The following is a 24773-nucleotide window of genomic DNA, read 5'->3' as shown; positions in this document are numbered from 1 at the left end:
TCGGCTGCCTTAGTTGTTGTTGTAAGAGGCTTACAAAATAAAAAATCTTCCTTTATCACATCGTCTTTCACATAGCGCACGAATACAGCAAGCTGGCTTAGATTGGAAACGTCTGTGGTCTCGTCGAGATGAAGGCTGAATTGTGCCTCTTTTCCCAGGATGATATTCGCCATCTTCAACACAGCTGGTTTTATGAGTGTTTCACCAATGGTGTGTGGTTTGCCCTGCTTTGCGATCAGGTAAGCAACTTCGTACGATGCTGTGAGGATCGGTTTGCTGATGGGTACAAAGCCGAGAACAGGCAGAGTAGCCTTTTCATCGAATCTGGCTCTCTTCACCTTGAATTCAGCGAGCGTTGTGTTCTTGTATTTTCCATCTCCATGCAGCTTAAGGAAGTGTTCTCTTAGTTTTGCCGGTGCTAGACTAGAATTGCTCAACTTGGCATTGCAAATCATGCAGTTAGGACGCTGACTCCCATCACGTTCCGTTATACATGCGAATGCATATTGTACATATTCGTCCGACCACTTTCTTTGTTTGCTCGACATAGTAAGTATGAAGGGATTAAAATATTAAGAAAGAAATCACAAGACGTACCATCACGACAGTCACAAGTCGACTACTGAGCGCACCAAATTCCCTGCAGCAGATAGGCCAAGCGATGTAGCGTGATCACCTGCAGCCAATGATGGCCAAGCGGGGCGTGTCATCACGAATCATATGAGTCGGATGTGTGTCTTGACCTCCGCCGAACCCCTGAGACTGACTCACCGAACCCCTGGGGTTCGATCGAACCCAGGTTAAGAACCACTGTTCTAAAGCCATGACCTCATTTTCTGGAATTTTCCAAGCTGTTTAAAGGCACAGTCAACTTATGTATGTTAACTTCTGACCCACTGGAATTGTGATACAATGAATTATAAGTGAAATAATATGTCTGTAAACAATTGTTGTACTAATTACTTGTGACATGCACAAAGTAGATGTCCAAACCGATTTGCCAAAACTATAGTTTGTTAAGAAGAAATTTGTGGAGTGGTTGAAAAGCTAGTTTTAATGACTCCAACCTAAGTGTTGGTAAACTTCCGACTTCAACTGTATATTGTTGTAATTCTTTTGTCACTGAAATATTACATGAATACACATTAGACAAGCCAATGCTGGAAGTGGGGCCCCGAGTGAAAAAGTTTGGAAACCCTGTGCTAATCTAGCGCTAACGCCAGTTAGCATTGGCTCGCAAAACTACCTCTAACTTATTTTTGTAGCAACACACAGAAGCATCCAGGGTCAATACCCTTCAAGACACCTCCCACAGTCCCCCCACAAGAAGAAAAATATTAAATACAATTAATTCCATTCCCCACCCCCAAGAACCCCCCAATGCACCAACAACCAAGAGAATGAACTAAAGAGAAAAAAGAAAAAGACAGAAGAAAACAGCAAACAATGCAAAAAAAAAGGGGGTGGAAAGTTAAACAAAGGACATCAAGGACAACTAAAATAATAACAGGAATGCCAACTGTATATATTTGTTGTATGTCTGGCACTATTACATGTATGTGTCAACTATGCTGTGATGGTTAACGTACAATTTCAATCCATCTAATCGAATAGAATCTACAGATTGCGAGTTGAAGAGAAATACTTTTACTAACAGTATTAGTAATTGACTGACCCGGTCTCTCCAGATCTCCGAACAGTACTATTTCGAGGGTCAATTTTAGATCAATGCTATGCATTTTCAGCAATTCCTGAACCTGAGACCAGAAACAGGCTACCTGGGGGCAATACCAAAATAAATGGTCTATTGATTCTGTATCCTCACAACAAAATCTGCAGAACTTCGATGATTTTATGCCCCAAATATTCAACATTTTGTTGGTGGCAAGAATTCTATATAATAATTTTAGCTGAAAAGCAAGGTCTTGAATAAGTTAATCAATTAATCAATTAATCGAAAATGAGACATGGCAATCTGCACAAAGGCAAAAAGGTCATTTTTAAACAACGGATGAGCTTTTCTTAGTAATCTACTTGAGAACCATTTAGGGTTCAAGTAAAACTTTTGGATAAGCAAAGCTTTTAGAGAGAGGTTTAGCGCTTTTATATTAATAATCTCAACACACCCAATTCATATTCATTATATAGATAGGCATGTATTTTTGCATCACAACATTGAAGTGTAAGGGGCTTCCAGTTTTTTAGATAGATGGCAAATATAAAGACCCAGATTGAGTCTTGTTTTAATAATAGTGAAATCAGACCTTCCTGCTGAGTACCTGACAGACTACCATTTACATAGGACTAGTTAAAACAATCTAACAACGGAGCTTTAAGTATATCAAAAAATACTTGATATACCTCTACCGGTATGTCATCAAGCCCTGGGGTTTTTCCAGACTGAAAGGATTTAATAGCCTCAATAAGTTCTTCCTCTGAAATTTGGCCTTCACACTGATTTTTCTGTACATTTGTTAATTTTCCATTTTTTATATTATTTGGAAAGAATTCCTTAACGTAATCTTCATTCAGTGGGAGAGGATTAGACGGAAAAGAGAACATCGGCTAAAATAATTAGTTTCCTCTTATAAAATATAATTCTAGGGAATCATAGATGACTCGTCTAAAGGTAAAGAAATTCTGCAAAGTCTTTTTGTTAGTGTTCCTGTATTGGAGATTCAGGAAGAATTTTGTGCATTTTTCTCCATATTCCATCCAGTTTGCTTTATTTTTGTAATAGATTACATTAGAACGTTCTTGAATAAGTTACTCAAGTTCTTCTTGTTTATCCTCTAACTTATTTTGTATCTCTGTAGTATTGTTTTTATTAGTCAATGGATTTCCCTTGTTAGTCTTGTCTCTTTAGCCAGAAACGGCTTTTTTATTATTGATGAATATTGAATTGAACGACCTCTGAAGGTACATTTAAAGGTATCCCAAACAATAAGGGGATTTGCTGAACCTATATTATACTGGAAAAATTCAGTTATAAATTATTTTGTCTTGGTTAAAAAGAAGTTGTTCTCCAGTAAACTTGGATTAAATTTCCAATATCCCCGTCCACGTGGAAACACTAAGTTATGTGAATGCCAATTAGATGATGATCCCATCGCATTCTGTCTCTTATTAAAACTTTTTTGACCTTTGATGCAAGAGAGAAAGAGACAAGAAAGTAGTCAAGACGACTAGCTTGATTAAGTCTCCTCCATGTATATCTCACTAAGTCTGGGTTTTTTAGTCTCCAAATATCCACTATTTCTAATGTGTCCATAATATTTGTGATTTCCTTAAGGGTACGGTGATGATAGTTTGTAGAGTTTTACGGTCCATTGAGGTACTTAACACTGTGTTATAGTCTCCTACCATAATGATTTGATAATTTGTTGCCTGTAACTTCAATAAATTGGTATAAATGTTTTCAAAGAAGTATGGATCATCCTGATTTGGACCATATAGGTTAATCAAAAGGATCCAGCTTCCTTGCGAATCATTCCTGACTATTTGCACATTCAGATTGATATTTTTGTTAATTAATATCATCACGCCTTTTGAGTTCCTTTCTCCATGACAGAAAACTATTTCACCACCCCATTCCCTTTTCCACGCAACTCAGGATGTAGAGTGAGTTTCCTGTAAACAGTATGTTATATTCCTTTTCTTTCAGCCATGTAAAGACAGATCTTTTTTTATAATCTGCTAAACCGTTACCTACCCACCTACCTCATCCCCATATTGTTTTTATTTACTTTTCTGCTCTTTTGCACACCAGTATCTCTACTTGCACATCATCATCTGCTCATTTATCACTCCAGTGTTAATCTGCTCAAATGTAATTACTTCGCTACTATGGCCTATTTATTGCCTTACCTCCTCACACCATTTGCACACACTGTATATAGACTTTCTTTTTTTCTATTGTGTTATTGACTGTACGCTTGTTTATTCCATGTGTAACCCTGTGTTGTTGTTTGTGTCGTACTGCTTTGCTTTATCTTGGCCAGGTCTCAGTTGTAAATGATAACTTTTTCTCAACTAGCCTACCTGGTTAAATAAAGGTGAAATAAAAAAATAATAACTGGCTATACTTATGTCACCCCTTACCATAACTAGATACTATTCTCAGTCTAAACTTACCATAATTAGTGCTTGTAAAGTTACTGCCATCAGAGATATTATGACGGTCAAAATTAGAGGCAAGGGATGTCAAATGTCTGATATTTAGAATTCAAGAAATAGGTTCTAGCAATATTTGTTTTATTCCCTTGCCTGTTTGCCTGTGAGTCAATGCCACAGATGTTAGAAATGTGTTAGTAAATTGAGACAAGACATTATGTGTGTAGTAAATCTGAGTAGGTTGATGTGATATTGGATGTGATTTAGTGAGAATGTGTACGATCTCTGTATAAGAGTAAGACTATAATGTGTGATGTCCAAATAAATAATAACTCTTAATATTCATGATGATAATTGTAATCCATATCGTATCACCGTCATAGTTGCATCATTGAAAAACACATCCCAGCATTTCCATAGCAAATGACGTTTCACATGATCATGAAAGAGACCTTGCATTACTCTAGAGATGGCTTCACTACAGTACAAATGTATTCCGTACAATATGTTATTATTCCCCAGTGCCCCTATTCTGATATCTTCCCCTTGCTTGTTGTAAACATATATAAACGTATAGACAAATACATAAAAAAAGAGACAAAAAATAAACACATTAAAATATAAAACAGTTCTCGACAATAGAGAGAGGGAGAGAAGAAAAGAAAGAAAGCGAGAGAAGACAATGAGATCAGGTGTGTGTGTGTAAGTCTGTATGTGTTAGCGAGCATGTAATTGAGTATGTGTGTGTTCATATCCACTTCATATTTTTCAGATATTTTTACAGTTCCCATACTTTCTTTTTTTCGTAACCTGAATACACATTAGACATGGCAAAATGTATAGAATTACATGAAAATTTGCTTTAAAACGGCAAAATTGTTCTTTGCACCCCATGACAAATGTGTAGAATGGCAGGAAATAAGCTTTAAACCTGCAAAATTCTCTCAACTAACAAGAGGGGTGTGAACAGTTTGTGTCATGAACAGTGCTTGTGCCCATAGAAATATACGTGGAGCGTGCGGAGGGCGCGGGATATTCCCCAATGCTGGAAGGGGTGCCACGAATGAAAAAGTTTGGGAATCCCTGTGCTAAGCTAGTGTCAGTTAGCATTGGCTCGCAAAACTACCTCTAACTTCTTTTTAAAACATTTTTTTTTTATTGACTATCCAAAACATACAATATACTTGAAGTGAAGCCGCTCAACAACTACACCATACCAGTCATCCAACAGACTCCCATTCATAGCGACACACAGAAGCATCCAGGTTCAATGCCCTGCTCAAGGGCACGTTGACAGATCTCCCACCAGGCCAAAAAACGTGAACCCGAACCCTCCAAAGTTCCCCAATAGCTGTCCCTCAACAATTCGAGACCCCTCCCACAGTCCAACCCCCAAGAAGCATTGGCTCGCAAAACTACCTCTAACTTCTTTCATATTGCACGCAGAGACATAAAAAAATAAAATCCCCAAACAATCTCTTTAACTTCTTTGTGAAAGGGGGGCAGTATTGAGTAGCTTGGATGAATAAGGTGCCCAGACTAAACTGCTTGTTACCCAGGCCCAGAAGCTATGATATGCGTATAAGTAGTAGATTTGGATAAAAAAAACTCTAAAGTTTCCAAAACTGTTAACATAATTTCTGTGAGTATAACAGAACTCATATGGCAGGCGAAAACCTGAGACAAATCCAACCAGGAAGTGGGAAATCTGAGGTATGTAGTTTCATTTAAGTGATTGCCTATCCAATTTGCTGTGTCTATGGGGCCAGATTTCCCTTCCCAAGGCTTCCAGCAGATGTCAACAGTCCTTAGAAAGTTGTTTGAGGCTTCTATTGTGGAAGGGGGTCGAATAAGAGCTGTTTCAACAAGTGGACTAAGCTGTGGCCAATGAGTTGTTTACTGCGCGGTCACGCCGTTCCTTCTTTTTCCTCTGTAATGAATACGTTATTGTCCAGTTGGAATATTATTGAAGATTTATTATAAAAAGACCCTAAGGATTAATTGTAAACATCGTTTGACATGTTTCTACAAACTGTAATGAAACTCTTTTGACTTTTCGTCTGGATTTTGCGCTCGCGCATTGTGCCTTTGGAATAGTGAACTAAACGCACGAACAAAGCGGAGGTATTTGGACATAAATATGGACGTAATCGAACAAAACAAACATTTCTTGTGGAAGTGGGAGTCCTGGGAGTGCATTCCGACGAAGATCAGCAAAGGTAAGTGAAGATTTATAATGCTATTTCTGACTTTTGTTGACTCCACAACTTGGCGGGTAACTGTATGGCTTGCTTTTGTGGCTGAACGCTGTGCTCAGATTATTGAATATTGTGCTTTTGCCGTAAAGCTTTTTTGAAATCTGACACAGCGTTTGCATTAAGAACAAGTTTATCTTTAATTCTATGTGAAACATGTATCTTTCATCAAAGTTTATGATGAGTATTTCTGTTATTTGATGCAATTTCTCCTGATGTTTGAGGCATTTCTGTTTTCTGGTGTTTGGATGTAAATATGAACAAAACATACATGTATTGTGTAACATAAAGTCCTATGAGTGTCATCTGATGAAGATCATCAAAGGTTAGTGATTAATTTTATCTATATTTCTGCTTTTTGTGACTCCTATCTTTGGCTGGAAAAATGGCTGTGTTTTTCTGTGATTTGACGGTGATCTAACATAATCGTTTGTGGTGCTTTCGCTGTAAAGCCTTTTTGAAATCGGACACTGTGGTGGGATTAACAACAAGATTACCTTTAAAATGGTATAAGATACTTGTATGTTTGAGGAATTTAATTATTTGAGGAATTTTAATCATCTCTGTTGTTTTGAATTTGGCGCCCTGCAATTTCACTGGCTGTTGGCGAGGTGGGACGCTAACATCCCGAACAATCCCAGAGAGGTTAACAAATCCCTGAGCCGAAAGAGCACCACAGATCCTCTAAGCAATTAACACACCACACTCCATGCCAAGATAGAATGGTAACAGAACAGACCATTTAAAAAAACTTTTTGCATTTATTTTATTTTAAATACAGGCTAATTAGATTGGAGAATGAAACTACCTGGCGAAGGTGTCCTGCACTAAGAATAACAATGAATAGAGAGTGTGTGAAAAGAAATGTTGGCTCGGTGCAGCTTTTAATGTATTGCATATCATGTAGCGGCGACTCACCCCAACTTTGAAAGTCCCAGTGAAGCTCAAAGTAGAAGTCACCAAGCTATGAAGATTTTAAAAAATATTGTACATTATTATATTGTCATGCAAGCCACACACTATCAAACAAAATTCACAAATAAGTTCCTTTATAGCTGTAAATTGTTAAAAACATTTTAAAAAGGGGAAAAATGTATTTTGGTGCTGTTATTATGGACAGATGCTGAAATTGGAGAGAAAGGTTAAAGAAAGGTATGGACAGATAGTGGTAGTGAACTGATACTACTACTAGCTATGGAACAAACAAACTGAAATTACTGACACCCTTGATAAAGATGACCAATTATGAATTCATAAAATAAATAATATAGAGATATTTTGTATGCAAAAAATATACAGTGGGGAGAACAAGTATTTGATACACTGCCGATTTTGCAGGTTTTCCTACTTACAAAACATGTAGAGGTTGGTAGGTGATAAAATCCTTATGTCATGCAATAAAATGCAAATGAATTACTTAAAAATCATACAATATGATTTTCTGGATTTTTGTTTTAGATTCCGTCTCTCACAGTTGAAGTGTACCTATGATAAAAATGACAGACCTCTACATGCTTTGTAAGTAGGAAACCTGCAAAAATCGGCAGTGTATCAAATACTTGTTCTCCCCACTGTATATATATATACATTATTTTATCCTAATAAAATTGCTGAGAGAAAGAGATTATGTTTAACAAGTAATATTTGTTTTACCTCAAAAAGGTAGGGGTCAAAATGATTGACACCCCTAAAGATTCTTATAAATAAAGTTGCCAAAAGTAAAGTATTTGGTCCCATATTCCAAGCACACAATGACTTCATGGATTCATTTGCAGTTTGTTTTGGTTGTGTATAAGATTATTTGGTCCCCAACAGAAATTAATGGTAAATAATGCAGTGTCATTTTGGAGCCACCTTAATTGTAAATAAGAATAGAATATGTTTCTAAACAATTCTACATTAATGTGGATGCTACCATGATTACAGATAATAATGAATGAATAATGAATAATGATGAGTGAGAAAGTTAGAGGGTCAAAGATCATACCCCCAAGACATGCTAACCTCTCACCATTACCAATAACAGGGGAGATTAGCATGTCTTGGCAGTATGATCTTTGACAAAACTAACAGCAAATGCATCCAACATGTTTGTAGAGTCACAAGCTTGATGTAGTCACTGCATGCTAGAAATATGGGACCAAATACTCAACCAAATACTAATACTAAACTTTATTTGTAAGAATCTTTGGGGTGTCAATCATTTTGACCCCTACCTTTTTGAGAAAAAAAGTATGACTTGTTAAACAAATTCTTTCTCTAAGCAATTGTATTAGTATAAAATAATACAATTTCCCAATTGTTTGGAGCATACAATATAGCTAGGTATTTTTATTATTTATCTTATACAGTCGTTATTGCTCATCTTTATCAAGGGGGTCAATAATTTCAGACCCGACTGTCAAATACTTTTGGAAATATTCAATTTATTTCACTGTACTGGCAAAAATAAATTAAGCGCAGCTCAAGTACTTTGACAAAGGATCTGTGCACGCCATAAATTATGGCGGATGCTGTAGTAGGCTAGCCCAGTTGGCTGTCAAAGCCTCACCTCCTTCAGCGCTCTCAGCAGCTTGGGCCTCTTGTCCGCCACACTCTCTCTGGACTGCTGCTTCAGCTTCCGCAGTATGGCTGTGACTGACGATGGGAGAAGAAGGAGATCACAACAAATCCATAGCAAGGCACTGCTATACAACTCCATACAAGACATAGCCAATATTTTCCATAGCCTAGATATGCTATACGTGCAAGTTTCTACCTTGAGACACACACACACAGCAGAAGCGATTACAAGGGCAGATGATCTTGCAAAAAGCAACTTTCAAAAGCGTTACACAACACTAAACCTAAAATTTAAATAAGATGAGCTTCGTAAACCAACGCTTCAACGACAGTGAGAGTTGTGAGCCAGAGAAGAAAAAGGAGATACCCAGCCAGTCAATGACAGAGTGATAAATCATTCAACCAAGTGATATACTCTAACAGTATTCCAATGGGTTTTTGCCTGATACTACTCTGACTTTAAGACCAAAGTTATCCTATTTACACTTTGTAGTCAATTTTGACAATAGAATATATGTTTGACTCCTATCGATGCCACATAGGCTGTTTTCTAAATGAAAAGTTATTTTTTAGGGGCAGTTGCTCAAACACTGATGCAGCCAGCAATCCGGACTGTGGCTCTGTGGTGCAGCAGAGTACAAAGGGGAGGCTGCCTATGACATGAGTCACCTTACACACTGCGCAGTTAAATACATGCTGAACCTCAGTGATACAACACCCTTAATGAGTTTCTGGATGGATTTCAAAAAGTGTGTGCTTTCTTGCAAAGAATTATAATTGGGGTGAAATCTCTATCTTCTATCCAGTAACCTTGATCAGTGTGTTGGAAAACTGAGCAGGTCGAGCATAACACGTCAACTCTGTTGCCCATAAATACACTAGCTACAAATGTAAAAAATAAATAAATAACAATAAAATGTGACGCTTGCATTCAATTGCCCCTCCCTGTTGCACACAACAAGCTTCCATTCCTCCTGTCACAAGGGGACAGATCGCTGCTTTAAGATGAAATTGTCAACCCTGTTACTTTATGTGGCACTTAGATACTTACTATAGTCAAGTTTTATGTAACCTCGAGATGGGAAAACATGTTTTTATTAAGTTGAACATGTGCTCTTTAAGACAGAATGTTAGAATTATGGGAGAACATTTTTTTCCACCAAGTTAAACCAAAAGGCACTCCTTTCGTGGAATGACCCATCACTCTCTTTCTGCAGCGGTCTCTTACACTGAACAAATCGCAACAATTTCAGTGATTTTACTAAGTTACAATCCATATAAGGAAATCAATGAATTGAAATACATTTATTAGGCCCTAATCTATGGATTTCACATGACTGGGCAGCAGCGCAGCCATGGGTGGGCCTGGGAGAGCTTAGGCCTAGCCACTGGGGAGCCAGGCCCAGCCAATAAAAAAATATAAACAATTCCCACAAAAGGGCTTTATTACAGACAGAAATACTCCTCAGTTTCATCAGCTGTCCAGGTGGCTGGTCTCAGATGATCCCGCAAGTGAAGAAGCTTGGTGTGGAGGTCCTGGGCTGGCGTGTTTACACGTGGTCTGCGGTTGGAAATACTGCCATAGTCTCTAAAAACGACATTGGAGGCATCTTATAGTGGAGAAATATATATTCAAATTATCTGGCAACAGCTCTGGTGGACATTCCTGCAGTCAGCATGCCAATTGCACGATTCCTTAAAAGTTGAGACATCTGTGGCATTGTGTGACAAGACTGCACATTATTGTCCCCAGCACTTGTGTAAAGAGCGCACAGTTTAATCAGCTTCTTGATATGTCACACCTGTCAGGTGGATGGATTATCTTGGCAAAGGAGAAATTCTCACTAACAGGGACGTAAACAAAACTGTGCACAAATTTTGAGAGAAATAATATTTTTGTGCTTATGGGAAATGCCTGGGATCTGAAACATGAAACACGGGACCTACACTTTTCATGTTGCGTTTATATTTTTGTACAGTATAATAATAAGCCTTAGTATACTTTTTTTGTTGTTGCTATTTCTTATTGTTGTTGCATTGTCGAGAAGGAGCCTGCAAGTAAGCATTTCGTTGGACGATGTATCCTATGCGTATCCCGTACATACAGTGCCTTTGGAAAGTATTCAGACCCCTTGACTTTTTCCACATTTTGTTACGTTACAGCCTTATTCTAAAATGAATTAACAAAATCAAAAAATCAACACACAATACCCCATAATGACAAAGTGAAAACAAGTTTTTAGAAATGTTTGTAAATGTGTTAAAAATAAAACAGAAATACCTTCTTTACATAAGTATTCAGACCCTTTGCTATGAGACTCGAAATTGGGCTCAGGTGCATCCTGTGTCCATTGATCATGTGGTAAATTCAACTGATTGGACATGATTTGGAAAAGCACAAACCTGTCTATATAAAAGGTCCCACAGTTGACAGTGCATGTCAGAGCAAAAGCCAAGCCATGAGGTTGAAGGAATTGTCCATAGAGCTCTGAGACAGGATTGTGTCGAGGCAGAGATGTGGGGAAGGGTAGCAAAAAATGTCTGCAGCATTTAAGGTCCCCAAGAACACAGTGGCCTCCATCATTCTTAAATGGAAGAAGTTTGGAACCACCAAGACTCTTGCTAGAGCTGGCCGCCCGGCAAAACTGAACAACCAAGGCCTTTATGGTAGAGTGGACAGACGGAAGCCACTCCTCAGTTAAAGGCACATGACAGCCCGCTTGGAGTTTGCCAAAAGGCACCTAAAGACTCTCAGACCATGAGAAACAAGATTCTCTGGTCTGATGAAACCAAGATTGAACTCTTTGGCCTGAAAGCCAAGTGTCACAACTGAAGGAAACCTGGCACCATTCCTACGGTGAAGCATGGTGGTGAAGCATGGTGGTGGCAGCATCTTGCTGTGGGGATGTTTTTCAGCGGCAGGGACTGGGAGACTAGTCAGGATCGAGGCAAAGATGAACGGAGCAAAGTACAGAGAGAAAACCTGCTCTAGAGCGCTCAAGACCTCAGACTGGGGATATGGTTCACTTTCCAACAGTACAATGACCCTTAGCACACAGCCAAGACAACGCAGGAGTGGCTTTGGGACAAGTCTCCGAATGTCCTTGAGTGGCCCAGCCAGAGCCCGGACTTGAACCTGATCTAACATCTCTGGAGAAACTTGAAAATATCTTTGCAGCAACACTCCCCATCCAACCTGACAGAGCTTGAGAGGATCTGCAGAGAAGAATGGGAGAAACGTGTGCCAAGCTTGTAGTGTCATACCCAAGAAGACTCAAGGTTGTAATCGCTGCCAAACGTTCTTCAACAAACTACTGAGTAAAGGGTCTGAATACAAATGTGATATTTCCATTATTATTTTTTTTAAATAAATTAGCTAAAATGTCTAAAACCTGTTTTTGCTTTGTCATTTTTGGGTATTGTGTGAGGGAAAAAAACAATTTAATCAGTTTTAGAATAATGTGGGACAAGTCAAGGGGTCTGAATACTTTCCGAAGGCACTGTACGACTAATAAATCTTTGAACTTTTAATTTTACCACTAGTAGTACTGCCACAGTCACTGGCCAGAGTTTGGCTGCCATTGCGTGTCCTTGGTGTACTGTGTGGATGGAGCCAAGCTGCTGTCTCCTCCCTGCCCACTGCGATCTGACCTTCCCATGCCTGACCTCTGTCCCCAGTCTGCCAAAGCATCCCTACTGCAGGACTGGAGACACATACTAATACATGTTGGGGTGACAGGGTCATAGCTCTAACCCGGGCAACATATAACAGGAAATTTAATTAAAGGGAAATAAAGATTTGTAATACATTTTGATATATATATATATGTTTTGCCTAACCTTTAAAATTACTTGCATGGAATTTTTTATAAACTAGCCTATTTATAATAGTATTTTATATTATGCAGTTAGATTTTTTTTTTGCTAACAAGGCAATAAACAGAAAAAAACTGAGCGAGCTAGTGAAGCCCATTCAATCCTCTACGATACTCACCATTTAAAAAACAGACACTTCACTTAACTAGCATTCCTAACAAATCCACATAATCAACACAAATAAAATGTACCCTATATTAAGACCTCTAGTTTACAGTGCTGTGTTAAATGGGCATCAAAGTGGGCATCAAAGTGAACAGACAGAGAGCCAGCCAGCTGTAGAGCTGCTTAGTGCCCCTTCAGTCACACTAAGCCCTGGGCCAGGCTGGGTTCCAGGACGTCTGGATGCAGACAGAGCGTGCAGAGAAAATCCCCGGCATGACTTTGGCTGGCTAGCTGGGCCAGCCTACAACCCAACCCCTCAATAGCACCAGAGAGCAATCGGTCAGTCTACAGCCTAACAGGACCCGGTTTATCGATAGTGATGGAATTTAGGCTTATATGTGTTTTAATGATGCATCATAAAGATAACAGCCGAAGATGTCAAATCCATTTCCCTAAACACCATGCAGTGTACCCGTTACAAAGTGAAACGTAACTGTGTGGTGGGAAAAGTACCCAATTGAGTAAGAGTAAAGATGACTTAATTGAAAATAACTAACTTAAAAGTGAAAGTCTACCGGGAAAATACTACTTGAGTAAGTCTAAAAGTATTTGGTTTTAAATATACTTAAAACTTCTTTGTGATCGGTGTCCCTTCCACGGGATGGTTGAGTTAACGTAGGCTAATGCGAGCATGAGGTTGTAAGTAACATGAAAATTTCCCAGGACATAGACATATCTGATATTGTCAGAAAGCTTAAATAATCTAACTGCACTGTCCAATTTACAGTAGCTATTACAGTGAAATAATACCATGCTATTGTTTGAGGAGAGTGCACAATTTTGAACATGAAAAGTTATTAATAAACAAATTAGGCACATTTGGGCAGTCTTGATACAAACGTTTGAACAGAAATGCGATGGTTTATTGGATCAGTCTAAAACTGTGCACATACACTGGTGCCATCTAGGAGCCAAAATCTAAATTGCACCTGGGCTGGAATAATACATTATTCAAAGATGGTAAAAAAATATACAAAAGAACGATTGTTTTTTTCTTTGTATAATCTTTTACCAGATCTATTGTGTTATATTCTCCTACATTCCTTTCACATGTCCATGAACTTCAAAGTGTTTCCTTTCAAATGGAACCAAGAATATGCATATCCTTGCTTCAGGGCCTGAGCAACAGGCAGTTAGATTTGGGTATGATATTATAGGCAAAATTTGAAAAAAAGGGTCTAATCCTTGAGCGGATTTATGTATCAAAAGTATAAATCATTTCAAATTGCTTATTTGAAGCAAATCAAACAGCACAGTTTCATTGTTTATTTATTCATTCACTGTTAGCCAGATCAGAGGCAGTAGGGATGACCAGGGATGTTCTCTTCATAAGTGCATGAATTGGAACATTTTCCTGTGCTGCTAAACATTAAAAAATGTAACAATACTTTTGGGTGTCAGGGAAAATATATTCAGTAAAGTACTTTATTTTCTTCAGCAATTTAGGGAAGTAAAAGTAGTCAAAAATATAAATAGTAAAGTACAGATACCCCCCAAAACTACTTAAGTAGAAATACTTAAAAGTACTACTTAAGTACTTTACACCACAGGTCGTTACACGATATGCCGTGCTGAAAACTATTCCAGAATATATAGGATATAAAGCATACTGTAGCTCTATAATATATTCAAAGTTTAAAAATAAATAATATACATACGCAAACAGCACCAGTCAAAAGTTTGGATACACCTACTCATTCAAGGGGTTTACTTTTACTCTTTTCGACATTGTAGAATAATAGCGAAGACATCAAAACTATGAAATAACACATGGAATGTGTTATCATGCAGTAACCAAAAAAGTGTGAAACATATCAAAATATATTGTTTATTTGAGATTCTTCAGTAGGCACCCTTTGCATTCTCTCAACCAGCTTCTTGAGGTAATCACCTGAAATGCATTTCAATTAACAGGTGTGCCTTGTTAAAAGTTCAATTGTGGAATTTCTTTCCTTCTTAATGCGTTTGAGCAAATCATTTGTGTTGTGACAAGGTAGGGGTGGTATACAGAAGATAGCCCTATTTGGTAAAAGACCAAGTTCATATTATGGCAAGTCCAGATCAAATAAGCAAGGAAGCGACAGTCCATCATTACTTTAAGACATGAAGGTCAGTCAATAAGGAACATTTAAAATAACTTAAAGATTATTCAAGTGCAGTTGCTAAAACCATCAAGCGCTATAATGAAACTGACTCTCATGAGGACCACCACAGGAAAGGAAGAGCCAGAATTACCTCTGCTGCAGAGGATAAGTTCATTAGAGTTACCAGCTTCAGAAATTGCAGCCCAAATAAATGCTTCAGAGATTAAGTAACAGACACCAACATCAACTGTTCAGAGGAGACCGCGTGAAATCAGGCCATGATCAAATTGCTGCAAAGAAATCACTACTACAGGACACCAATAAGAAGAGACTTGCTTGGGCTAAGAAACATGAAATTAGACCGGTGGAAATCTGTCCTTTGGTCTGATGAGTCCAAATTTGAGATTTTTGGTTCCAACCGCCTTGTCTTTGTGAGACGCAGAGTAGGTGACCGGATGATCTCCGCATGTGTGGTTCCCACCGTGAAGCATGGAGGAGGTGTGATTGGGTGGGGGTGCTTTTCTGGTGACAGAAAGTGGTAGCCATGCTTAACCAGCATGGCTACCACAGCATTCTGCAGTGATACACCATCCAATCTGGTTTGTGCTTAGCGTGACTATCATTTGTTTTTCAACAGGACAATGAGACAAAACACATCTCCAGGCTGTGGAAGAACTATTTGTCCAAGAAGGAGAGTGGTGGAGTGCTACATCAGATGACCCGATCTCAACCCAACTGAGATGGTTTGTGATGAGTTGGACCGCAGAGTGAAGAAAAAGCAGCCAACAAGTGCTCAGCATATGTGGGAACTGCGTCAAGACTTTTGGGAAAGCATTCCAGGTGAAGCTGGTATACAGAATGCCAAGAGTGTGCAAAGCTGTCATCAAGGCAAAGGTTGGCTACTTTGAAGAATTTCAATTAAGAAATATATTTGTTTAACACTTTTTTGGTTACTAAATGATTCCATATGTGTTATTTTATAGTTTGTGTCTTCACTATTATTCTACAATGTAAAAAAATAAAGAAAACCCCTTGAATGAGTAGGTGTGTCTAAACTTGACTGGTACTGTATATTTTTTACCCAAATTTTCCCATCAAAAGAAAAAAGGTTCTGTAGCCTATTACGTATTTAAGTGTTTGTATACATTACATTTAAGTCATTTAGCAGACGCTCTTATCCAGAGCGACTTACAAATTGGAAAGTTCATACATATTCATCCTGGTCCCCCCGTGGGGAATGAACCCACAACCCTGGCGTTGCAAACGCCATGCTCTACCAACTGAGCCACACGGGACGTATAATTAGGTTTGCCATGTGTTATGTATTTTAAGTGTTTTTTGTAGTGCTATGTTCTATGCAATGCTGGATAATGTACATTCTGCATTTCTTCATTTTGTGTCAACTGTGAGAAAGAATTACTAAAGTCTCTCGTTGCCACCTTCGCTATATCAACGTGACCTAAAAATAGGATATAATGACAATGGTTTTCGTAATTGCTCAACAAATCATTAATTGTAGCCTATGGCAGGTAGGAATTGAGATTAAAGAATGCCAACAGATATTCTACAATTAAATAAACATTAAGTAGCCTAGGCTACAAGTTAAGCGACATTTCTATTGACCTAATATGTTGACCTTTAGGTTATTGGTTAGACTAAAGTAATAGTAGCATATAGGCCTAATAGATACAAATATTGAAGTGGCTCAGATGTAGTCTAATGGCTTAATACTAGGTAGGTCTATTGATTGCACATATATGAAAGTGATGTCAATATATAGCCTAATTTCTGTCAAATTTGTAAAAATTATCCTTACTTCACTTTTGCAAACATTTTAGGCTATTTACATGAGGGAACCTGAGTGTAAATATCAAGACTCCATTCAAAGACAGGATAAACTCAAATCTATATAAAGAACTCAGGGATGGAACACCACTGTTCAATTATATCTATATGCAACAAAAATATAAAACGCAACATGTAAAGTGTTGGTCCCATGTTTCATGAGCACAAGCTTATTTCTCTCAAATGTTGTGCACAAATTTGTTAACATCTCTGTTAGTGAGCATTTCTCCTATGCCAAAATAATACATCCACCTGGCAGGTATAGCATATCAAGAAGCTGATTAAACAGCATGATCATTAGACAGGTGCACCTTGTGCTGGGGACAATAGAAGGCCACTCTAAAATGTGCAGTTTTGTCACACAATGCAATGCCACAGAACTCTCAAGTTGAGGGAGTGTGCAATTGGCATGATGACTGCAGGAATGTCACCAGAGCTGTTGCCAGTGAATTGAATGTTAATGTCTCTACCATAAGTCGCCTCCAACATCGTTTTAGAGAATTTGGCAGTACGTCCAACCGACCTCACAACCACAGACCACGTGTAACCACGCCAGCCCAGGACTTCACATCAGCCACCCAGACAGCTGATGAAACTGTGGGTTTGCGCAACAGAAAAACTTCTGCACAAGCTGTCAGAAACCGTCTCAGGGAAGCTCACCTGCGTACTCGTCATTCTCACCAGGGTCTTGACCTGACTGCAGCTCGGCGTCGTAACCGACTTCAGAGGGAAAATGCTCACCTTCGATGGCCACTGGCACACTGGAGAAGTGTGATCTTCACAGATGATTTCCGGTTTCAACTGTACCAGGCAGATGGCAGACAGCGTGTATGGCGTCGTGTGGGCGAGCGGTTTGCTGATGTCAACATTGTGAACAGACTGCCCCATGGTGGTGGGTGGTTGTGGTATGGGCAGGTATAAGCTACAGACAACGAACACAATTGCATTTTATTGATGGCAATTTGAATGCACAGAGATAACGTAACGACATCCTGAGGCACATTCATCCGCCAAACACCACTCCATGTTTCAGCATGATAATGCACAGCCCAATGTCGCAAGGATCTGTACACTATTCCTGGAAGCTGGAAATGTCCCAGTTTTTCCATGGCCTGCAAACTCACCAGACATGTCACACATTGAACATGTTTGGTATACTCTGGATCGACGTGTATGACAGCATGTTCCAGTTCCCACCAATATCCACGATTTCGCAAATACATTAAAGAGAAGTAGGACAATATTCCACAATCAACAGCCTGATCAACGACCCTACTTTTTTTTAAAGGCATTTGTGACCAACAGATTCATATCTGTATTCCCATTCATGTGAAATCCATAGATTAGGGCCTCATGAATTTATTTCAAATTACTGATTTCCTAATATGAAATGTAACTCAGTAAAATATAAAAAATTGTTGCATGTTTTGTTTGGCAATATATCCTCCAAACACCAGCTCTGAGGCATTATCCCTTTTATACAATGGGTTAGCAACATATTCAAATAATGATTGACATATTTTAATTAAAAACGTTATTTTAATTAAATGTATTCATAGTATTTCATCCTTCAACAAGATATAGTCCCGACACAAATCTAGGGTTGCTAGAGTCGTTGAGTCTTTTTGTTCTGCATCTAGGGACGCGACCCAGTCGTTCGTTCTAAATGTTCCATTGCCATACTGTTTGGCAACGTTCTTATCCCTTACTCGCTAGCTAGCCAACTACTGCGAATTTACAGTCACGTCAAAAAGTGCAGCCAGAATAACAGCAAAGTAGCTGCATTTGCATAAACTTTTTTCTAGTGATATTTATTTGGATACATCCATAACAATAAGCTGATGAGGCGCGATTTCGCCTGGCATAGAAAATGTGCTCAATCGTAAGGACAATGTTGTTCAGAGGAGCTAGCCAACAACACAGCTACAGTTAGACAATCACTTTAAACTGAAGCTGGAAAGATCAGCAGCGTTTTGTTTTAACTTTTTTCAATTTACATTTTTTTGTATATATCCATAAAAATGATGCCAGTGGAATCATGATTTCGACTGGCTGAGAAACGCTGCCTGTCTGTCTCGTCCTGACTCACGACACATTCATTACTATGGGACAGCTGGAGATTGAATTTGAATATTGAAACAATGTTGCAAATGTCGGAGAGACAGAGAACAAGGTTTATTCAAATCTCCACTGTTAAAAACTAAATGTTAGTCTAAAAGAAACATGAAATAATGTCTAGATGCTTTTTATAGTGGAGATCAAGTTCATAAGTTGCTTGGCTGGGCTGATGAGACAATGGATTACGAAGTCAGATGGAACAGAGTAAATAGGCATTTTAATGTCATAGAGTTAGCCGGTGGGAACTTGTGGAATAAAACCGTCTGGAATGCGGTTTTAACCATTCAGGATTAGACCCTTCCGTTGTATAATACCGTATAAAACCATAGCTTGTCTCTCCCCAACAAGAGGAATCCTAGCTTGCCGGTCCCGGTATAAAAAAGGTTGAGGAACACTGCTTTGGATAAAAAATACCCTAGATCCTTACTCATCTGTCGGTCTCCATAGCTGATGGCCTCTGCCAGGGGGCTCCAGCCCTGGGCATTCTTCACCTTCACAGGGGCATTATGGGCCAGGAGCAGGAGGGCACACTCTGCAGCACAAAAAAAAACACAAACATTACAATTGATCAAACATATCATCAAGCTACTTTTAGATTAATTGTTTTTGTTTTCAAATCTAAGCCAATCACCCGTCTCCATGGTCTTTATACTTGGACGTTGAATACTCATTTCTGTAGTTAATGACGATAACAGTATATTGCGTCAAGTAACAAGACGTCGACTGACCCCGAAGGGCGTTCGATATGGGACCAGCCGCTACTATGAGACTACTAGACTATGTAACACACTGCAGTCCGCAGAGGTCAGACAGGATGATCTCAGTACAGCAGGACAGACAGGGAATTTATCCCAGAAGAAAGCCACATGGCCAATTTACTAGAGGAAAGCTGGAGAACATGTTGATTATGTTATGTGAATGGCAAAAAACATTGCTGGTAGGATGACTTGGGAGACATGCCAGATGTGGGGCATAATGCCCTGCAACAGGGCACATTTTCTGTGTCATTTCCTGGCCTTAGGCTTATGGTGCTTTCAAGCTAACTGGGAACTCAGAAAAAAAAATAGGTCAAATCATGATGTCAGTGATCTTCAGGTCGGACCTCTAAAAAGATGCCAGAGTTTCCGACATGAAATTCCAAGTTGGATGACCGTTCAAATAAATTTTTCCCAGTCGGAGCTTGTTTTTTTTCTAGTTCCTAGTTGTCTTGAACACATTTAAGTTGTAGATTTCAGAGTTACCAGTTGTTTTGAATGTGGCATTAGGCCAGAGATGAGAGTATGAGCCAAAAAATCCTGTCAAACTCTGGTGTCATGTAAATGTTTTGAGGAAAGTAGTACAAGTCAGTCTTTTGTTGTTTGCATGTCTCGGTCCTGTTCAAATAGGTCTATGTATCTGTTATTCTCCATATCAGATATTCTTGATTACCAGAAGTCAAAGCCCTTACCTTTGTGACCCATCATCACAGCTACGTGAAGAGGTGTGTTTCCTAGAAAGAGAGAGAATGACCAGTTATGAGATTATTGAAGTCACAGCTAGTGCAGGTGCACAGGGACAATGTTTGTTTAACTCAACACACGTTAGTAAGCAAGTACTGACTATGTTGGTCAAAAAGGTGTAAACTAAAATGTAATGGATGCAAAACTAGAAGTGATAACCTATGCGGTTTCCTATTCCATGTACTAAATTCGGGTTACCATGCACACTCACCATGCACATCTTTCTGGGAGATGTTCTGGGTCCGAATGAGTGAGGACAAGCGACGCACATCTCCTCTGAACACACATTCATGAACAGGGAATTCCAAATTCAAGTCCTCATTACCATTGGTCAGAATGATGGGATTCTTGTTATAGTCATCGATGATAGTACAAACTGATTGATTGGCATTGGTTGCATTAATATTCGATAGCTGCTGCTGCAGTGCCATAGGTTTCACCGTCTTGTTATGGTTCTTGTTTGATTTGTACGTGATGGTGGTACCGTTGGGGGTTGGAGAGGTTATTGTTCCATTTGAAGATTCATCAAATGTTTCCATTAACGTTATAGCCCCATCCTTACTAGGCTTGTTGTTATGGTCTTTCCGCAATGTGCGAATCTTTTCCCCGGTCATGATTTAACGTTACTAGCTAGCAAGGAGACTAGCTACTTCAGATGAATATTGTATTATGTTGACTATGGTTGTCAATGACGGCTGCAATAGCTACCGTAATAGCTAGCTATTTTCCTAACCTAGCTAGCTAGATTGCAGTTTTTCAACCATATAATGGATGTGGGTGTTACAACAGAAACAACACACATGTAAAAACAAAACAACTGGAAAATATACTCTCAAGATTGTTAACACACGATTAAGATTGAAAATACCAAATTATTCGGCTACATCCTTGATAAAAATCGTTTCAAAATGTCCCAATTGCATCTTGCAGTGCGGTAGTTTGCTTGCTAACGTTTGCTAGCAAGATTAGAAACCTCCCGATTGAAAAGCGTTCTTAATACCTCAGTGGTGAAAAGACCATCTGCCATCTTCCGCTTAGTATCTCGCGAGAATAAAAAGCATCAAAACCACATTCCTTAGGTATCGCGATAATTAGTTGAACAGAATCTTTTATTTTTAGAAACACCAAATAAATATTTAACACATACAAAATATATTGTAGTAAACTCATGATAATATATATACAATGTAAAAGTACCAGCATAAGGTATAATTTACAGAATTTGTTCTCAAACTTGATTCTGGCATTTTTTTCGACGCCTACTAGGGGTCTTGAATTAACATACGTCATCTACACGCGCCATATTTTTGTTGTTTGCCAAGCTTCCAGAAATTTTGTTTTGAAACGCAAATAATGCCTCCAAAGAATAAGCAGAAGAAAGTGATTCATCAAGATGAACTGCGTCGGTTAATGAGAGAGAAACAAAAGCAAACGATAGATAAGAAGCGTGTCGAATCCCCTTATGCCAAGTACAACAGTCTCGACCATCTTAGCTGCGTACTCTGCAACGAGCGGGTAAAGAATGAAATATTGTGGCAGACTCACGTTCTTGGAAAACAGCATAAGGAGAAAGTTGCCGAGCTCAAGGGGTCTAAACAAAGTTCAACAGGTCAAGGACCCCAGCCCCCGCTGAAGAGGAAAGCATTGGATTCTGAAGACACGAATGGGAAAAAGTCTAAACCAGTGGCAGGTAACGAGCAGACATCTACGTCGTCAGGGCTGCCTGATGTTTTCTTTGCGAAACCTGCCCCGCCGGGGCCGAAGAAACTAACTGGAATTTTGAAAAAAACATCTGCTGGACTGAGTCTTCTGGCCGGAGTCTATAATGAAGACGATGACGAAGAGGAGGCTGGTGACTCTTCTGACCGGGGGGCAGCCTCCAGCTCGGGTGTGCAGAAGGGGACGCCTGCCCCAGGACTCCCAGCTGATTTCTTTGACAACAGCACCATTCCAGCTGTCCCAGCTGCCTCTCATTCCGGGTCTATCCTCAAACCAGATGAAACGGAGAAGAGTGTGGAGAAGAAGGAAAATACACCTGAAGCACTACCAGAAGGCTTCTTTGACGACCCAGTGAGAGATGCCAAAGTCCGCAATGTTGACGCTCCAAAAGATCAAATGGATAAGGAGTGGGAAGAGTTCCAAAAGGAAATGCGGCAGGTGAACACTAAATCAGAGGCCATTGTAGCCGAGGATGACGAGGAGGGACGTTTTGAGCGTCAGATTGATGAAATCGATGAGCAAATCGAATGTTACCGTCGGGTTGAGGTATTGAGAGATAAGCAAGATGTGGTGAAGAAGGTTGCGAAGGAGAAAACCGAAGACCAGGAAGACTCCAGGGGAAGCGATGAAGAGGATGAAGAAGAGCTGCTCCACTTGCTGTCAAGAGACTGGAGGGCTAAAGGGGCCCTTGCTTAAAATTCCTGGGTCCTTTTGACCCTAATATGGTCAATGTTTCTCCAGATTGTAAATAAAATTGCAAAGTTGCAAAGGAGCCAGCTTCTTTCCTCTGTCAATGACAAACCTTTGTTGAGGATATTGAATGTCTTGTACAGTTATGTCTACAGTACCAGTCAAACATTTGGACACACATATTCATTCAAGGGTTTTTCTTTATTTTTACTATTTTCTACATTGTAGAATAATAGTGAAGACATCAAAACTATGAAATAACACATGGAATTATGTAGTAACAAAAAAAGTGTTAAACAAGTCAAAATACATTTTATATTTGAGATTCTTCAAAGTAGCCATCCTTTCCTTGTTGACAGCTTTGCACTCTTGGCATTCTCTCAACCAGCTTCATTAGGAATGCTTTTCCAACAGTCTTGAAGGAGTTCCCACATATTCTGAGCACTTGTTGGCTGCTTTTCCTTCACTCTGCGGTCCAACTTATTGGGTTGAGGTCGGGTGATTGTGGAGGCCAGGTCATCTGATGCAGCACTCAATCACTCTCCTTGTATATTTGAGATTCAAAGTAGCCACCCTTTGCCTTGATGACTGTCAGCGTTGCACACTCTTGGCACTCTCTCAACCAGCTTCATGAGGTAATCAGCTGGAATGCATTTCAAATAACAGCTGTGCCTTGTTAAAAGTTAATTTGTAGAACTTCTTTCTTTAATGTGTTTGAGACAATCATTTGTGTTGTGACAAGGCAGGGGTGGTATACAGAAGATAGCCCTATTTGGTAAAATACCAATTCCATAGTATGGCAAGAACAGCTCAAATAAGCAAAGAGAAACAACAGTCCATCATTACTTTAAGATATGAAGGTCAGTCAATCTTTGGAATTTAAAGAACTGTCCTTTGGTCTGATGAATCCAAATTAGATTTTTGGTTCCAACCACTGTGTCTTTGTGAGACGCAGAGTAGGTGAACGGGTTATCTCTGCATGTGTGATTCCCACCGTGAAGCATGGAGGTGTGATGGTGCTTTGCTGGTGACTCTTTGACTCCTTGATTTATTTAGAATAAGGCACACTTAACCAGCATGCCTACCGCAGCAATATGCCATCCCATCTGGTTTGTGCTTAGTGGGACTATCATTTGTTTTTCAACAGGACATTGACGCAAAGCACACCTCCAGGCTGTGTAAGGGCTATTTGACCAAGAAGGAGAGTGATGGAGTGCTGCATCAGATGACCTGGCCTCAACCCAATTGAGATGGTTTGGGATGAGTTGAACTGCAGAGTGAAGGAAAAGCAGCCAACAAGTGCTCAGCATATGTGGGAACTCCTTCAAGACTGTTGGATAAGCATTCCTCATGAAGCTGGTTGAGAGAATGCCAAGAGTGTTTAAAGCCGTCATCAAGGCGAAGGGTGGCTCGTTTGAAGAATCTCAAATATGAAATATACTTTAATTTGTTTAAAACTTTTGATTGTGTGTTATTTCATAGTTTGCACTATTATTCTACATTGTAGAAAATAGTTAAAAAGAAAAAGTAGGTGTCCAAACTTTTGACTGGTACTGTATATGAAACTTGCTCTTGTGGTAAATGCTGTTTTTCTAATGTTACACACATGCAGAAATCACCATGTGTATTTAATACTGTACTATCAGCACTTATTAAAAAACATGTTGGGAGCCAAATCCTCAATTCTCATTCCTGGAGCCCTCAACACAAATCAACCCCATGATTAAATGCACACTAACTTCGTTTCTGCTGTGGTTGAACAACGAATATACAATCACAGCTGAGACCAAATACACAAACAAAAAACGTTTATGCCTGTATGGTCGTCATTATCGGAACCTTGGAGC

At 39.2% G+C, this 24773-nt stretch overlaps 2 protein-coding genes across 3 annotated transcripts in view; one reads left to right on the top strand and one right to left on the bottom strand.

The window, feature by feature from the left end:
• The window catches only part of LOC129813727 (ankyrin repeat domain-containing protein 13C-like), a 37575-nt gene extending 16005 nt beyond the window's left edge, over positions 1-21570 (bottom strand). The window contains exons 1-5 of one of the 2 annotated variants that reach the window (XM_055866191.1): positions 20729-21570; positions 20466-20507; positions 19446-19550; positions 8920-9005; positions 7287-7332 (exon numbers count right to left, since the gene is read on the bottom strand). In XM_055866191.1, coding sequence (XP_055722166.1) covers positions 7287-7332; positions 8920-9005; positions 19446-19550; positions 20466-20507; positions 20729-21131 — 682 coding nt within the window. In that variant the 5' untranslated portion in view covers positions 21132-21570. The remainder of the gene's footprint in view (positions 1-7286; positions 7333-8919; positions 9006-19445; positions 19551-20465; positions 20508-20728) is intronic. The other variant, XM_055866190.1, reaches the window with a different exon arrangement.
• Positions 21571-21784: 214 nt separating this feature from the next.
• LOC129813730 (zinc finger protein 830-like) lies at positions 21785-24602 on the top strand. Its single transcript, XM_055866199.1, has one exon. It carries the CDS (start codon positions 21871-21873, stop codon positions 22930-22932), a length of 1062 nt encoding a protein of 353 aa, XP_055722174.1. The 5' UTR covers positions 21785-21870; the 3' UTR covers positions 22933-24602.
• Positions 24603-24773: the final 171 nt, after the last annotated feature.

Source organism: Salvelinus fontinalis, chromosome 17 (assembly GCF_029448725.1).
Source record: "Salvelinus fontinalis isolate EN_2023a chromosome 17, ASM2944872v1, whole genome shotgun sequence".
Taxonomy (NCBI): domain Eukaryota; kingdom Metazoa; phylum Chordata; class Actinopteri; order Salmoniformes; family Salmonidae; genus Salvelinus; species Salvelinus fontinalis.
Note: the sequence above shows the minus strand (reverse complement) of the source record. Positions and strands in the feature narration are given on the sequence as shown.

What these genes read in the sequence shown, in the direction of transcription:
- LOC129813730 (XM_055866199.1), top strand. Translation starts at nt 21,871, where the DNA reads ATGCCTCCAAAGAATAAGCAGAAGAAAGTGATTCATCAAGATGAACTG.